This window comes from Cynara cardunculus, assembly GCF_001531365.2.
Source record: "Cynara cardunculus var. scolymus isolate 2C chromosome LG 9, CcrdV1, whole genome shotgun sequence".
Lineage (NCBI taxonomy): Eukaryota > Viridiplantae > Streptophyta > Magnoliopsida > Asterales > Asteraceae > Cynara > Cynara cardunculus.
Genome location: NC_037536.1, coordinates 17,890,085 through 17,908,287, shown reverse-complemented (window position 1 = coordinate 17,908,287; position 18,203 = coordinate 17,890,085). Strand labels below are relative to the sequence as shown.

At 35.9% G+C, this 18,203-nt stretch overlaps 2 protein-coding genes across 2 annotated transcripts; both read left to right on the top strand.

The window, feature by feature from the left end:
• The first annotated feature begins 6,239 nt into the window (after window positions 1-6,239).
• Window positions 6,240-12,224, top strand: LOC112518481 (potassium transporter 1). Its single transcript, XM_025126187.1, has 8 exons — window positions 6,240-6,324; window positions 8,315-8,558; window positions 9,019-9,264; window positions 9,341-9,391; window positions 9,529-9,842; window positions 9,925-10,037; window positions 10,562-10,821; window positions 11,105-12,224. The coding sequence occupies exons 1-8, from the start codon at window positions 6,271-6,273 to the stop codon at window positions 12,094-12,096; spliced, it is 2,274 nt and encodes a 757-aa protein (XP_024981955.1). The 5' UTR covers window positions 6,240-6,270; the 3' UTR covers window positions 12,097-12,224.
• Window positions 12,225-13,895: 1,671 nt separating this feature from the next.
• On the top strand, window positions 13,896-17,442 carry LOC112517878 (pyruvate decarboxylase 2-like). The gene is made up of 6 exons (XM_025125247.1): window positions 13,896-14,336; window positions 14,581-14,744; window positions 15,352-16,002; window positions 16,102-16,219; window positions 16,376-16,564; window positions 16,824-17,442. Exons 1-6 carry the CDS (start codon window positions 13,896-13,898, stop codon window positions 16,992-16,994), a joined length of 1,734 nt encoding a protein of 577 aa, XP_024981015.1. The 3' UTR covers window positions 16,995-17,442.
• The last annotated feature ends 761 nt before the right edge of the window (window positions 17,443-18,203 follow it).

The following is an 18,203-nucleotide window of genomic DNA, read 5'->3' as shown; positions in this document are numbered from 1 at the left end:
CCATATTATAACATCGACTGAGATAAAGAATAAAATGAAATATTAAAATCACGATGTATCTCACTGCATTGCGCGAATACGCTTCTAGTAAATTACAATGTATACTTGAATCACGTGAGGTGTGGCATGATAACGAGATCGAGTCTCAAGTCTTACAAATTATAATGAGACCACGATAATTTTGAAGATATTTATTAAGATGACATATGTATTCATATATACATGTGTGTGTATGTATATATATATATATATATATATATATATATACACACACACACACATAACCACACACTTGTGTGTGTTAGTGTTTTGAATAATCTCATAGAACAATTTAAAAAATTCATACAAAGTAATAAAATTAAAAATGAAAGAAGAAGCAGTTGTATCAAACTTATAAGAAAATGAAATCAATAGTATAAAAATGGGATTAAATATTTTGAGTCTCTACTCACTACTTTCTTTAATTTTCAAAGAATTCATGTTTGACTCTCCATGTAAAGAATTGAGAACAAAGATTTACCTATTCAGGGTTTTTAATGTTTATGTTTTTTTTTAACGTTCAATTTTTATTTATGAAAGAAAGAACAAATTTTATTCAAGATTATCCACTTCCAAGATTGAAACAAGATTTTGAGGAAAATAAAACTCTCCATCGTTGCAATCAGAATAGAAACACTATAACACCCAGAATTTCTTAATGTATCTAATCATGTTCCTATTTGGAGTTTGATAGTTTAGTGTTGAATTTTTGCTCAAACATCTTGTGCGTATGTTAGTAAGAGGAACAGCTGTGCGGATCCATGAAAAAGGACCTCTTTGGGCAAATTTTTGGTGCCGCTTGACCTTCCCCACGACCTCAAGTTGCACAACTTACTGTTGGCAGACTACGTGTCGCACGCGAGGTCGCATGGGTCTCTTTTCTCTCCCTATTTCTTTCTTCCCTCCTCATTGATTGCGATTTTTGGAGCATTTACTCCACTTCTTCAACTATTCCAAGGCATTAAAATCATCATTTTTGGCCCTCAAAATTCATCATCCATCGTGGATTCTCTTCCTCCAATTGCTACAAAGCCGTCAAGAATTAGGATTTCCAAAAAGAAAGTCGAGCAAGAGTCCGCTAGAAATGAGTGGAGTGGGAGGAGATCAAGAGACTGATGATGAGATGTTCTCTACCAATTATACCAAGCAACATGATCAACATCTTAAAATATCACCGACTAGTGTGAAAAGCAATTCGCTATTGGCATTGGTTTCTTCATCATCTTGTAATGAGTATACAAGTATATTCACTCACTCCATATATCAAGTGTGTGGTTACAGGTGTATTCTTGGTTATAGTCCAATCATATCAAACAAGATTTGCATTCAAGATTCCTCAGTCACAGTGTTGAAACATTCAGAACATTCGTTGTGAGCATCGTTACCGTTTCCAACATGTATTCTTGATTTCTCTTTCCTCGACCAATTTTTGAATCTAAACCAATAAATGATCACCCACCTGCTTCTGCTCTTGGTTTGAAGAAATAGCAACATAAGCAATGTGCAACTTTTGATTTGTAAACAGTGGTAATTGTAAAATATCCCAAACAATTTTCAAACACTGGTAGTTGCCATGTCAATACCCTAACAAAACCACTTCAATGTCACTTTAACCCTAAATTCATTGTCACCTTACAGTTAACACTTATGCACACTGCAAACTGTGTCAAAGATTAGAAGCATCAAATTAACAATAATGTGATTGATACATACTATGTTGTTGGAGGTTTATGCAAACATCGTGCCCGTCTTCAAGAACAACAAACTGCTAAAGTTATTGAAGCACTTAATGCAAGTGAACTCTCAAGTGGTCGAGGCCTCAATCAAGAAATTTCTTTCGTTAGAGCAGGTGACACACGTTGGGATCTCATTATGGCACTTTAGTGAGTATGATTGTCTTGTTTCCATATGTGATAGATGTGTTGGAAATGATAGATTAACCCAAGAACAGAAATGTGAAGCTATTCAGCTATATAAATCCTTCCACTCCTTCCATTTCGCATTTTGTCTACACTTGATGAAGATATTATCGAGTATTACAAACGAGTTATCCCAAGCATTGAAGGAAAGAACATGATATTGTAATGCAATAAACTTAGTTGGACTATGCAAGAAGCAACTACAAAACTTGAGGGATGGCGGGTGGGATTCTATGCTCTTTCGGGATTGGTGATCCTGCATAGAAAATGGTTGAAACAAAAAGGAATAAGGTGTTTCCCTTGATTTACTTGCTTACTAGATTAGCATTGACATTACCGGATGCGATGACAACAGTTGAGAGGGCTTCTTCTACTATGAATATTGTATAGAGCGGGTTGCGCAACAAAGTGGGAGCTCAATGGATGAACGCTAACTTGATTGCTTATATTGAAAAAGATGTATTTGCCAATTTTAGTAACGAAGATACCATTGATATGTTTTCGAAAATGAAAATTCGTCGAGGTCACTGTTGACTTCTGAAATGTACCTATATACATCTATTTCATGATTGAATGTTGCTATTAATATAATATTTTGTATTTGGTTTTTTTATTTATTTAAAAGGACCACCCTAAACAATATTTTTGGCTCCACCCTTGATTATATCTAATAAGTCATCCAATAGAACAAGCCCAAAAGTAATGATGATGTCTAAATATGCAATACTTGAAATATACCAAATACAAACTAATTTCAGTAATTCGATTAATTGATGGCACACAAGTCGATTTCGATTTGGACAGGTAAAACCGAATATTCAATTTTACGCTTTTTCAAAACCTAATTTTACTGAAAACCGGTTAGTCTTGAGATAACCTCATCTTAAGTTTAAATTTTCAAATTAAAAGGTCTTAAGTTTATATATGATTCACACATCTGTTTAAATGCAAACCGTTTTTACATCTGTATGATCAATTGTTTTGAATTCTGGTTTAGATCTATCAAACGACCATAGTCAAAACTAGTTACTGGGTGTTTAAACATATGTCTAGTAGCGTTGTCATTTATAATTTGCGTTTTTGAACATATCGTCGTAAAGTTTTATATTTAAAAAAACATAGGACAATTGTAAAATTGGGACCAATAATTGAAGAGGAAAGGGAGCTGCCATATTTTAAATCCAACCCCTCTGTTTTCAGAAAACTCCAATTTATGGACCAAAATTAACGATAAAAGTCAAGCACAATAATGGAGTCTAGAAAGGATAGAAAGAAGGATGGTCCTTTGAATTTATTATTCTTTTTCTATAAATGTTTTTTTTTAATATTTTATAAATTATTTTTTCATTTAGTAATATATATATACATATTCATTTGTTTGATAATACAGAAATCAGAAATTTGATCTGAAAATGTCTTATTTGTACTATAAAAAATAACACTTTGAAAAAAACACAGTTGATCGTAACCATGTCCATCACCGTTCACCACTACTACTACTACAAGAAAGAAAAACATCAACTAAGTTTATGTTAAACACGATTAGAAGTACTCAAACAGTGTTTTAAGACATGCACCGTGAATGTAAGAATCGTTCTAAATACATTTTTTAAAAGTACAAATTGCGTTTTGGACAAAAAATTATGAAAATAAAACTTATCCAGTTCTTATTACTGATATTTTTTATATGTCACAGAGAAAAATACAAGAGGTAAACTTAATGGGGTATAAGTGAATTATAAAAGTTAATCATTGGGTTGAAGTGTTTCAATGAAAGTTATGTTCAAAATTGCATATATTAAGAAAAAAATTGAGAGATGGGGTTTAAGTGTCAGGAACAAAAGTTGTGGGGGGTAAAATATAAAATTCTAAAGTTGTAAAATGATTGTACTTGTGAGTTGTGGACACATGGTATTGACGGTCTATTTATTTCGTTATAAGATCGGATGCAGATGAACCAACAAACTTTTAGCTGTAAAGGGGTTCGTCGATCATTTTGGAGTTCAAGTTACTAAAAAACAATATCGTGGTAATGTCAGATACAAACGAATCAACGAATTTTTATCTGTAAAGAATTTTGCCAATCATTTTTGGAGTTGAAGTTACCAAACAACAGTAGAAGAAAGGATATGATAAAAGATCTAACAGCATCAAAAGTTGCCGAGTTTCAAATGAACAAATAGTAATGTATGTTGTCCTATACCATATAAACGAAATTCCCACGATATAAACGTTGATGTCCAAAACAATGAGAACAATAAGTTAAAAGACAATTTTGTCCTTTTGGCTTATATCTATAAATTGAAATCAATTGTTTGATTAGACGTGGATTATCATTGTAGGACCTATCTTTTTTCTAGTTAGACATAAATTCACTTTAAATGGGCCAAGGCGGTTGATCATGAGAAGCTTCAAGTCACGGAAGTTCTAAAATTGCTTTCTTAAGATGGAAATGACCAATTTGTCCTTGAAAACGATAAATTGACTTTCAAACATTTAGTTTGGCCGAAAGTTGTTTATACAAATGTCGATTTTTAATAGGTTTTTTTCATGAAGAAATATTGTTAAACAAATTTAAACTTGTAATAATGCGATAAAAGATTGTCTTTTTCTATTGACAATATTATTTTTACATATATATATATATATTACCAAATTTGTATTTTTTTTATGGATCTTAATTTTAACATATTTATAGTCAAAAGATGTTGAATTTGAAATAAATATAAGAAAAACTGTCAAAAAGTTTTCTTTAATAAAGCTTATCACTCACTCCACTTTACCTATGATGCTTTTAAACTTAAAGATCCAAAACATAAAAATATATGTATGTGGGGATATGCATACCATCCAGATAAATATCTACCAAGGTGTTTTTCAATTTCTTTTGTGGTATTCCTCATAATATTCCTATATATATTACTCTTTGAAAATTACAATCAAATACTTTTTTCGAAGATATTATATTTTATAATTGTAATTACATCAATTTCCTTAAGGTCCAAAATCAAATATTATCATAACCATTTGAGTTATAACATATGGGTTAATTTTATCTATCTCGGATTCAGATCTAGATGTTATCAAAACGTTTGTAATCATGGAGATTGTATGATTAACATACGATGATTCCAAGTCATTTATGGTCACCTTGGGAATTAATCTGTATACGTAAGTGGACCCAAAAACCCACGATCACCCAAAACATATCAATCGCATATTTTCGATTAAATATTTTAAACATCAACTAAAAATGAATACTAATTAATTGTTATAGTAGTTATAGAAGTACAAATAATTCTATAGGTCCCAAATTCATATTTTCACTTGATTTATTAGTAGGCACAATCGAAGTAGGCCACTATCACATCTTATGTTTAATTCCATAATCGTTAATATATGTCGTTTTCAATACATATGTACTTCTTTATTGTATCGACTCGTTCTTAAATTGTTATACCATTTATTATTGTTCAAATAATTTTAGTAATATTATACCTACACGTTACATATACATATACATATATATATATTAGTCGACATTAATTTTGACAAAAGATTCAATAACATCATTTTTAGCAAATGATTAGCTTTTTCCTAATTTTTAACATGAATATCAGTGTTTTTTTTAATTTATCTTTCTTGCCTTGTGCATTATTGAGTTCAATGACTTGTGTACTTTCAAATTACCAGTTTTATCTGTATGAATATTACTATAATTCAATGTTTTGATTATATTATCTTATTGGTTTCTTTTTCTATCAACAAAAATGATTGTTCAAAACAAATTTATCAAATAAAACACCCACTTTTATCAAAGAATCAAGATCAATAAATAAAATATGATGCATAATTATGAAAAAAATAAGTAAATTGAATGATGCAAGGACCAAAGATTACAGAGGTCACCGGTTGGTAACTTGGATCCAATTTTTGGCCAAGAAATGGAAAAAATCCCAAGAAAATCACAATAGTTTCATTGTAAGCTTAAATTAATGGGTTTTAAAGGAAAATATATAATATGAGAATGGTGATTAATAAAACTAATTGGTTCATGAGGATTTTGTTCATCCAAGAAATTGGGGGTTTGTGGCGGAGAAAACGAGAAAGAAAGCAGGGTGTGAAAAAAAAGATTGTTCAACTTCTTATTTAACACAGAGCATGACACATGCCTTCTGTTGACTACTTTCTTTCTTTCTTTCTTTCTTTTCTCTCTCTGCCCACATCCTACATTCCTCTTAACTTCCCACACTCACTCTTTTACTCATTTCAACCTTTTCTCTTCCTGCTTTCTTCCCAAATTTTCTAACCCATGTTTCATCCAAGACCTTCTTTTGAATCTTTAGAATATGGGCTTCAAAACCAGGTATCTATTCTTCATCTTCTTGTTCATATGCGTTTCTTGCAAAAAAATGAGAAGAAAAATGAAGCTATTCTGTGTTGATTTCATATGGTTTCTTGTTGATTCTGTGTCAGTTTTTGTTCTTCTGAGACGATTTAATTCATTTGTGTGAGTTGTTATGTACATTTCCGTTTCTCTTTTTCTTGTAAATTGGTTATCAAGATTCAATGATGGGTTGCAAAAGATGGGAATCTTGTAAGTAGTAGGCTTATTTTGGATGTTCTTTGTGTTAATTTGCAATGGGTATTGGTTATATTGGAGTATTAAACAATGTATAGAAAGAGTTCCAAAAACTAGATATTGTTTCTGCAAGTTAAATGAGTTACCCCATCTATGTCATTTTGTGCCTATTTATTCTTTCTTTATGAGATGTTTTTCTTCATGGGTGAGAGTTGTTTTCTACTTTTCTTTGTTAAACAAGTTATCAAGATTCAAGAATGGCTTGGAAATGTTGCAAATTTTGTATCTATTAGGTTTATTTTGGATGTTTTTGAGTGTGAATTCCAATGGCTGTTAAATAGATTTATTACACAATGCACAGAAAGATTCCTAAAACCAGCCATTTTTCTTATCAATATGGTCTTCAAAAACGCCCTTAGGCATACTTTGCTCAAATACACAGCAGGTTGTTCAAATACACCAACAGGTTCAAGATCGAATCCTGTAGTAGACGGTTTGAACCCCTCTGCTAGCATTAGCCACCGAGTCAACTCTGAAATGCCTCATCACATGTGGTTCCTAGGGGGCAGGTTCTGTGTGGGCAGTCATGGTTGTTGGTAATCAACCTTTTGCTCAAATATGGTCTTCAATAACCACCACTTATCTTAACTTCCCTTTCTCTGCAATTATGTGCGAGTTTTTCTTTACTTTTAATCTGTTTTCATGGGTGAGAGCTGTTTGCACTTGTTTTCTTATGAGGAGTTGTCAAGATTCAAGAATGGGTTGCAAATGTGGCAAATTTTGTATCTATTAGGCTTGTTTTGGCTGTTTTTGAGTCTGAATCTCAATGGGTGTTGATTAGATTTGACTATTTACACAATGCACAGAGGGAATTCCTTCTAAAGCTAGGTTCTTTTCCTGCAAAAATTAAACCTACTTTATACCAATTAAACCTCTTTGTGATTCTGTGTAAATTTTATAACAATTGTGGTTTTTCCTTCATGGGTGAGAGTTGTCTTGTACTTTTTTCTTGAAATGAGTCATCAAGATTCAAAAATGGCTTCTAAAGATTGAAATTTTTGTGTACTAGGCTCATTTTAGATGTTTAAGCATGAGCCGCAACGGGTGTTGACTTGATTTAACCATTACACAACTTACAGATAGAATTCCGAAATCTTGGCTCCAACCACCCAAACTAAGGAGAAAAAGTAACCTCGGTTGATCTATGTATGCTTGATTTGTGTTTCTAATGGAGGAAAACAAATTTTAAATGTAGAAAAAGGGTTGTAAATAGTAATTTTTCTTGTATGTTATCATTGAGTTATGTCTTAACAAGTTCCAAATTTCAAGATTTGTCAACTTCAAGTCCAATTACACGACGAATAACAGATAAAGGACTAACGATGCATTAATTTTCGGGTGGCAAAAGTATCTTTCGATTCCAACACTTGTTTTAAACCTTATATACCTTAAAATGAGATTTCTTGATCTTAGAGATATAATTCAATTTCATAAAAGTTCAGTCCTTTCAAAGGCTGCTGCTTGGAGGTCAGGTCTGTGTACTGACGTGCGTGTCAGTACGCAGATATGCAGACCTTACCTCTGAGACCATACTTTCAAGTGGGATTTACTGGGTTAGTTTGGTTTGGTTTTGACTGTATCTAGTTTTTCTTGCCTTATATGGATAGAAAATTCTTGGTTCAATTTTGTATATTTATGCCGATTGTTCAAGATACATGTATCATTAAATTTCTTCGTTCTAAATATCTACATGGGTGAGATTGAATCGAAACAGAAGTTGAATAAGGCATCATGTTCCGCGGTGCTGAGTTTGGCTTATCAGAGTCTTGGAGTCGTATATGGGGATCTAAGTACCTCCCCACTCTATGTTTATAAGACCACGTTCTCGGGGAAGCTTAGTCTTCACGAAGATGATGAAGAAATCTACGGTGTGCTTTCATTCATCTTTTGGACTTTCACTCTAATCGCCCTCCTTAAATACGTCTTCATTGTCTTGTCGGCCGATGACAATGGCGAAGGTACACCTCCTCCATTCTTTTCAAGCACGCTTTTAATTATAAGTTCTTATTGATGTTGTTGTGATTAATTTAGACCGAGGGGTAAAATAGTCATTTATCTCATCTAGACTGTTTATTCAGCACAACAACCAAACGTGAGTGTTTGATATTGACTGAGGGGTAAAATAGTCATTTTTGTCATAAGACTGTTTGTTTAGCACAACAACCGAACGTTAGTGCTTAATCTACACCGGTGGCTAAATGGTCATTTATGTTATTTAGACTATTTATTCAGCACAACAACCAATTGGACCGAGGGGTAAAATAGCCATTTATGTCTTTCAGATTGTTTATTCACAACAACCAAATAACAATTTAGCTTAACTCATACAGGGCTTGATAGAATAACAACCGAAAAACATCTTAGTAGTAAAAACACATAAAACGGATCATTAATTTTGACGTGTGCTTTGTGTTGAAGGTGGTTCCTTTGCATTGTATTCATTACTCTGCCGGCATGCAAAACTTAGTATGCTTCCAAATCAACAAGAGACCGATGAGAAACTATCGGCATATGGTGTTGAAAGAACAGCAGAAACCTGGCAAAGCTTTGCTTCTAAGTCTTTCTTTGAGAAACACACGAAATTTCGAAAAGGGCTCTTGATCTTTGTTCTTCTTGGAACCTGTATGACGATCGGTGATGGCGTATTCACTCCTGCAATATCGGGTAATTGCTTACCATCAAAGATTCTCATCTTTAACTTCAAAAATCTTTCTAAATATGTCAAGATCTTCCGTTTCAGTTCTTTCAGCAGTTTCAGGCGTTAGAATTAAAGCTACAGGTCTTCATGAAAGTAAGTCAGCTTATATAGGGACAGGATCATTCATAAATATTTTGAGGACTGAGGAACCAAATATTCATAATGAATATCATTTCTTTCTTTCTTTCTTCATGTATATCTAATCTCTGTCTTGTTTTTTCTTTCTCTAGATTATGTAGTTGCGATCTCGTGTGTTCTTTTAGTTGGGCTTTTCTCGATTCAACATCATGGGACACACCGAGTTGCTTTCTTGTTTGCTCCAATCGTCACAGCGTGGCTGCTATCGATTGCTGGCATTGGAATATATAACATTATTCAATGGAACCCGCAAATATTTCATGCTCTTTCTCCTATCTACATGGTGAAATTACTGAAAAGGACTCGTCGTGAAGGCTGGCTATCGTTAGGAGGAGTCGTTCTTTCAATCACAGGCGTGGAGACGATGTTTGCTGATTTAGGCCATTTTTCAACGTTATCCGTTAAGGTCTGAATGTTTATAGGACATTTATTGAACTTCTAAAATATGAATGAATGGATCTTGAGGATCAAAATGTTTTATATTTCAGATAGCGTTCACGTTTCTTGTGTATCCTTGCTTGGTTCTTGCGTATTTGGGCGAGGCTGCATTTCTATCAAGGCATCACGAAGATATCCAACGAAGCTTCTATAAAGCAATACCAGGCAAGAAGCTAATCCCCGTAGGAATCCAAATGAAGAAATGTGTTCTTTTCATGCTTTCATTGGGTTTTCTGTTGAATTTCTATGCAGAAGCTGTGTTCTGGTAGTGTTCATAGCAGCAACGGTCTTTATATGATTTCATTTTTTATGTGGACTTTTTTGTGCAGAAACTAATCACCTAGGAATCGAAATGACTAAAACGTGGTCTTTTCATGGTATCATCCGTTTTTCTGTTGAATACGGTCTTTATATGATTTCATTTTTTATGTGGACTTTTTTGTGCAGAAACTAATCACCTAGGAATCGAAATGACTAAAACGTGGTCTTTTCATGGTATCATCCGTTTTTCTGTTGAATTTTTGTGCAGAAACTGTATTCCGGCCAATGTTCATAGTGGCAAAACGGTCTTTTCATGATTTCATTCGGTTTTTCTATTGAAAAATTGTGCAGAAACTAATCCCCTAGAAACCCAAATGACTAAAGCGTGTTCTTCTCATGATTTCATCGTTTTCTGTTGAATTTGTGTGCAGAAGCTGTATTCTGGCCGGTGTTCATAGTGGCTACATTTGCAGCCGTGGTAGGAAGTCAGGCTGCGATTTCCGCCACCTTCTCGATCATAAGTCAATGTTGCGCGTTGAACTGTTTCCCTCACGTTAAAATCGTTCATACGTCAAGAAAAATATATGGGCAGGTCTATATTCCGGAGGTGAATTGGATGTTGTTGAGCCTGTGTTTAGCTGTGACAATTGGATTACGAGACACAAACATGATCGGCCACGCTTATGGTATTCATCTTTCCGATTCAGTCAACTGTACCTTGTTCATTGACTTTTGAGGTCAAACATAGATTTGTAAATTTCTATCTTGTCGTGGATTATCTAACAAATTCAGCATCAGAAAAACGATGAATTTGAAGCAATTCGCATGAATTTTCAATGGGTTCTTTAAGAAATTTAAAAGAAATCCAAATTTTTTTAGCAATTTGAAGTTAAGTGTTAGTCTGTTTGATCTCAAAAGTCAAAACTTTACCCATATGCAAGAAACAGAGTAATACTTTTGATTTTGTAGGGCTGGCGGTGACTACGGTGATGTTCGTGACAACGTGTTTGATGACGATGGTGATGATAATCGTGTGGAAGCAACAGATCATAACTGCCGCTGCGTTTCTCGTCGTTTTCGGGTCGATCGAGCTCCTTTATCTCTCTGCCGCCTTCTTTAAAGTTCCGGAAGGTGGCTGGATCCCGCTGCTCCTATCGTTGGCCTTCATGTCTGTAATGTACGTATGGAATTACGGCAAGTTAAAGAAACACGAGTTCGACTTAGAAAACAAGGTCTCAATGAACCGAATACTGTCGTTAGGTCCAAGCCTTGGGATGGTCCGTGTGCCCGGAATCGGGCTCGTTTACACGAATCTGGTGATGGGAATCCCGGCAATCTTCGGTCATTTTGTCACCAATTTACCGGCTTTCCATCAAGTTCTCGTGTTCGTTTGCGTAAAATCCGTTCAAGTCCCGTATGTCGGAGCCGAGGAGCGGATGCTTGTCGGTCGGGTTGGGCCACAGGAGTTTCATATGTTTCGGTGCATCGTTAGGTACGGTTACAAAGACGTCCATCACGAAAACTACAACTTCGAGAACCGATTAGTCGCGGCACTTGTGGAGTACGTCGAAAAAGAAAGAAAAATGAAAGACGAATTTGGAGACACTGAAAGCGATAATCTCGACGACGATGTGTCGCCAGAACTCACGTTTACGCTTCCAGATCACGAAGAGAAGATGGTTCGGTCGTTCAAAGAGATCGAGGAGTCATTTGCAGGGTATTTAGAAACTCACTCGAGTCTTAAGGACGAATCCATTCAAATACTCAAAGCTCGGGAAGCGGGGATCGCGTACATTCTCGGCCATTCGTACGCAAGGGCGAAGAAATCTTCCTCGATATTTGCGAAATTAGCGATCGATGTTGTTTACTCGTTTTTGAGCAGGAATTGCAGGGGAACCGATGTAGTTCTCAATGTGCCGCATACTTCGCTGCTTGAAGTCGGTATGATTTACTACGTTTGATCGTAAAATGAGTCGGGATTCGAGAATCGAAGACGGTAGAGATACGTAGATTTATACGTATATTGTATACGAATACGCATGGGTTTTGAGCATTAGCGGATAATTAGGTTTAGTGTAAATGTTACGATTACATATCATAGAAAGTTAAAAATGTACATGGAATTAAACTACAGATTAAACCCAGAGGAAAACTACAAATTTGGTCCCTATGGTTTTTCGAAAATAACACTTTCTTATTTAAATTACACGATGGCTATTGATTTGTGGTTTTGCAAAAATGTCGGGATTTAGTTCATTCCTTTAAGGTCGCTAAAAAAATTCATTAAATGAGAGAATTCAACATTGATTATAATATTAAAATATTTCATTCATCCATTAAAATATTATTTTACTTTATAAATATTTATTTTCAGATTTTCTTATTGGTGGTCTTAATTGATAATCATTTTTGGGGTTGTCTCGTATTGGAGAAAAAACCATTATTTCTCTTACTTTTTTCATTTTTGAGATAATTTTGGAGATGCAATTGGAGCAAAATATTTGCTCAAAATCCTCATTTTTTTCCATTTTGAAAAAGCTGTTGGAGATGCTCTTAGGAGGTTGGCATAGCCACAAGGGCGACGGTAATTATTAATTTTTTTAAGTGGAGGAGAATCTTGTTGAGCGTGTATATCTTTAAGGTAGATCAAAAGCATGCAAAATTGACTTACATGTTTTTAGCTGAATTCTATCATTTTAAGAGATTTTCAAAAAGAAAATTGATCGATTTCAAGGGATCTTTTTGATATTTTCTTATATCAAAATACCCCTCAAAGTTTAACGTGGGCACATTTCATATCGAAAGAAAAATCTATTTATGAAAGTGGGTTGAGCCCAACCGGGGCCTTCAAAGGTCTTTCCCTGCCTTTCTCACCTTTATAAGGATTCAACTATCGAGTTCTAAGAAGGTTGTGTTATCATGTGCCCTTAAACATCATTTACTTAATTTATACTTAATAAGCATTTTTCCACATAATTTATAATGATATACTTGATGTCTAATATTTTCAAAGTATATATGAAGAAAACATTATTATACTTTAACGAATGTTCGTGCGAGAATGATAGTTAAAGTGAGAAGAATAACAAGGGATCTGAATTCTTAATCATCTTTAATCTCAAACTCATCCATAAATCGCATTTGATATGGGAATATATCCGGTGCATCTTACCCTAATATGCATCCAAAGATGAAGATCACTTCTTACGTTTCTTATTATAACTCTTTTTCTCATTGAAACTCAATTCGTTGTATTTTTTCCATGGTCGACCGGCCTCTCTTGCTCTTTCTTTTGCCATAGACGTCATCACCATCCGTTTCTTCTCCCGCTCGATTTCAATAACTTCTTCATAAAACAAATAGAAAATCCCATGATCTAAACAGATTATAAAGGAATTCATATAATAGTTAGTTAGTATTGAAACCAGCTTACTTACGTACATCTCAATTAATTTTATAAAACACTGAAATCTTGAGTGATCTAGACATAGACTGATTAATTGTAACTCCACATTCAATTATTAGATTTTCCTTTTTATTTTATTTAACAATAATTATCACATAAATAAGTAAATTAATAAAAACAACTTTTTAACTTGCTCAGCAAACAATTCGCAACTACTAATCCTTCCTCCACAAGAAACCACCATAAACAACGAACGACCTCACACTCTCCCCTTAATTTCGAATCACATCCATTAAATCACCACCCTCCACCCTATTTCCACACCACCCTCTCTACAACCTCCCCGACCGGAAAATGGACGGAGCTGACCCAACCGCTGCCCTATGCAACAAGGACGCCACCCTCGGTTGCCACCTTGCCCGCCGCCTTGTGGAGGTCGGCATCACCGACATCTTCACCGTCCCTGGAGACTTCAACCTCACTCTCCTCGACCACCTCATTGCCGAGCCTCGCCTCAAAAATATTGGCTGCTGCAATGAGCTCAATGCGGGCTATGCCGCCGACGGCTATGCTAGGATTCGCGGTGCTGCCGCCTGCGTGGTTACCTTCACCGTCGGTGGATTGAGTGTCCTTAATGCTATCGCAGGCGCTTATAGTGAAAATCTACCTGTTATTTGTATCGTCGGTGGTCCAAATTCAAACGACTTCGGTACTAACCGGATCCTCCATCATACCATCGGAATACCCGATTTCAGCCAAGAGCTTCGGTGTTTCCAAACCGTTACTTGCTATCAGGTAAAAGAATACAAAATTTGTATCGTAAAACTTATTGATTCAATATTGAAACTTACACTACCTCCGACTCCGAGGTGGGATATACTAAGTTCTAGAGGTGTACAAGGCTCGGGTTTTTCGGGCTTGGGTCTTCTGGCCCATTATCGGTAAGCAAAAAGAGTCGGGCTTTTTGGGCCTACGCCTGAGTTTTGGGTATGAAAATAGATTTTATTGATGCAATGTTGATATCGTGCTTGTGGCACAGGCTGTGGTCAATCATTTGGACGACGCTCATGAACAAATCGATAGGGCGATCTCAACGGGCCTTAAAGAATGCAAACCCGTTTATATCAGCGTTAGTTGCAATTTGCCGGGCCTTCCTCATCCTACGTTTAGCAGAGATCCGATCCCTTTTTCGCTCTCTACACGGTAATTCACGAATTCTCGAATTTGAAACAATCTTGAACACTAATACTCGTTTAATTTAACAAGTCAAGATCTATAACACTAATTTTCACTTCGGTTCGTTCAGATCAATTAAAGTTTTCAAGTTGAACCAAGTCAAGTCAATCCATTCAGAGATACATTTTTCAAGGCAAACATATTTGTGTTCTCAAATCATATAATCAAAATAGGAGTGATCTTCAATTATCATCTATATGGTTTAAAAATTGTAATTTTCATTCTTATAGTTTGCAATTTATTGTTATTTTCATCTCTGGATTAATTCTTACCTTTTTAAGTAGGAGGGACCAAAATAGTAAATAATTGTAAACCATAGGAACCAAAACAATAGTAAATTTCAAAACATAAAGACAAAAAAACGAGTAACAAACCATAAGGATAAAAACCGTAATTTTTAAACCACCAGAACGGATGTCACAATTTCTAACAAATCAGGAGGAAAAAACATAATTTACTCAAATATAAAAATTATCAAATGTTCCGATGTTTGATACTCGGCTCGGCCCGGCACGGCACATTAATACATCTAGTCTACAAATGTTCCGATGTTTGATGCATTCATGATGTGCAGGATCAGTAACAAATCGGGGCTGGAGGCCGCCGTCGAAGCGGCAGCCGCATTCCTTAACAAGGCGGTAAAGCCGGTGATGGTTGGAGGCCCAAAACTGCGGGTGGCAGCCGCTATGCAGGCGTTTGTAGACTTAGCAGACGCTAGCGGCTATGCTCTATCTGTAATGCCTGCCGGTAAAGGGATGGTTCCCGAGACCCATGAGCACTTTATAGGGACCTACTGGGGTGCAGTCGGGACTGGATTCTGTGGCGAGATTGTGGAGTCGGCTGACGCGTACCTGTTTGCGGGACCCATCTTCAACGACTACAGTTCGGTTGGCTACTCCTTACTGCTCAAAAAAGAAAAGGCCATCATCGTGCAGCCAGATCGAGTGGTCATTGGTAACGGTCCGGCTTTCGGGTGCGTTCTGATGAAAGATTTTCTCGAAGAACTTGCAAAAGTGATCACAAAAAACACTACGGCTTACGAGAACTATGACCGGATCTTCATTCCTGATGGGGAGCCAAAGAAAAGCGAGCCTCAAGAGCCCTTGAGAGTCAATATTCTGTTTCAACACATACAGAAAATGCTCTCGAAGGACACTGCAGTGCTTGCCGAGACGGGAGACTCGTGGTTTAACTGCCAGAAATTGAAGCTGCCCGACGGATGTGGGTAGGGTAACTAAGAACACTTTTTTTCCGAATCTTTCTGCGATGATTTAATTTAATTAATGCATATAAAGAGGGAGAGAAGTTTGTGTTATACCTCCAGGTATGAATTCCAGATGCAGTATGGTTCGATCGGTTGGTCCGTTGGTGCACTCCTTGGCTACGCCCAGGCTCAGCCCGAGAAACGGGTCATTGCTAGCATCGGTGATGGCAGTTTCCAGGTATCTAATTGTACCATAAACGATCCGGGTTTCTTTTGTTGCCAATAATGGGTTCCCGGGCCCACTTGCACATACCTTCAACTGATCCTATGGGGACCAGAAGGCCTAACCTAATATTTATCAATTGAGCTGGCTCTGATGTATCTGTACCTGCAGGTAACCGCACAAGATGTGACAACGATGATAAGAAACGAGCAAAAGAGCATCATATTTCTCATAAACAATGGAGGCTACACCATAGAAGTTGAGATCCACGATGGACCATATAATGTGATCAAGAACTGGAACTACACTGGTGTCGTGGAAGCCTTCAATAATGAAGACGGCAAGTTGTGGACAGCAAAGGTACCATGAGAAAACCTCTCTCTAATCAAAATTAAACTTAAGACCGTCTAACAACACAGAATGGGTAAGCATTAAACGGATAAAACTGCGATTTGGGTCAGCACTAATCACTGATCAAGTAAATATCCCTCCTTAGCTTACCAGGTCAGCATCATGAACCAGTAAGAGGCTTTATAAACACCACCATCTCTTACCGGTAAGAGATGGTAAGCAGATAGTAAACAGCATAATTAACAATTGACTTGATGGTAATAAACAGGTAAAATGTGAAGAGGAGCTGATAGAAGCAATATCAACGGCAACAGGGGAGAAAGAGGATCACTTGTGCTTCATAGAAGTGATTGTTCATAAGGATGATACCAGCAAAGAACTTCTCGAATGGGGTTCAAGAGTCTGCTCTGCTAATGCCCGCCCCCCTAACCCTCAGTAATTTTATCATCTTACTATATAACTAAAGAAATATGGTTTTGTTCCAAGGCTTTATACGGTTCATGCTATAGAGAAGTAAAATAGCTTTTTTGATGTATTATTGTGGTTTTAATTGAAGCTATTTTGGCTACAAAGATGGATATTACAACTATTGTATCATGTTATCTTGATGATATGTATAGGTGCAACAAAATGTCTATATCACACACATGGACGCAGGCCTAAAGAAAAATGCACAAACGAGAATACTTTCAAACTGACCAATCCCTAGGAATTCTGGTCCTAAACGGTCCTAAACCATGGTTTCAACAGCCAGAATGTGGTATGAGATAATACCACCTGTCACAACTTGTTGCTACATAGGCCTAATCGGGGGCCCTAGACCTAGGATGGGAAGTCCTAAGAGCATCTCCAACAGCTATGCTAAAATGAAGAGAAGAAAGATTTTAGCAATTTTTTTGCTCCAACAGCTATACCATCTTGTATGCTAAAATAGAGCAAAGAGGTGAGAGATTGTAAAAATCTCTAAATTTAGAGAAATCTCTAAGAGGTATTGAGAATATAAATAAAAGTTTTAGAGAGAGTAATAATACTTTATTAAATGTATTGAATATTTTAATAACATAGTTATTGTTAGAATTGCTAAAATAGAGTAGCCGTTGGAGTTGAATGTAATTTGTTTAGAGATCTTGACTTTAATACTCCAATTTAGAGAAAACATAGCATAACTGTTGGAGATGCTCTAAGAGGTCCAAGTCCATTTGCCCTCTAGTAGGAGGTGTAGATGGTCAACACAATCGTTGTACAATGTCAACCTCGTGATATTTTTACAATGACGGTGTGTTTAGTACAATGTCAACCTCGTGATATTTTTACAATGACGGTGCGTTTAGTACATGAATGGGACAGGAGAAAGTGACATAGCAGGTGAAAAAATGGTGGAAGGTTTTAGGGTTTTAAACTAAAATGGGTAGTTTGGTAAATTACCAACCTTGTCTCATCTTCCTATTTTTGTTCCACCTATTTTGGTGGGACAAAAAAAAAGTTGTTTAGTCCCACTTAGTCCGGTCATGTCCGAGTCTAATGCCCCACCGAATATTATCTAGTGTACCAAATGTATCCCCATAGAACATCTCATCCAAAAGGTAATGCTATAAAATTCCTAGAATTATGAAGCAAACACAAGCCTTTGCAGCTAAAATGACTTGTG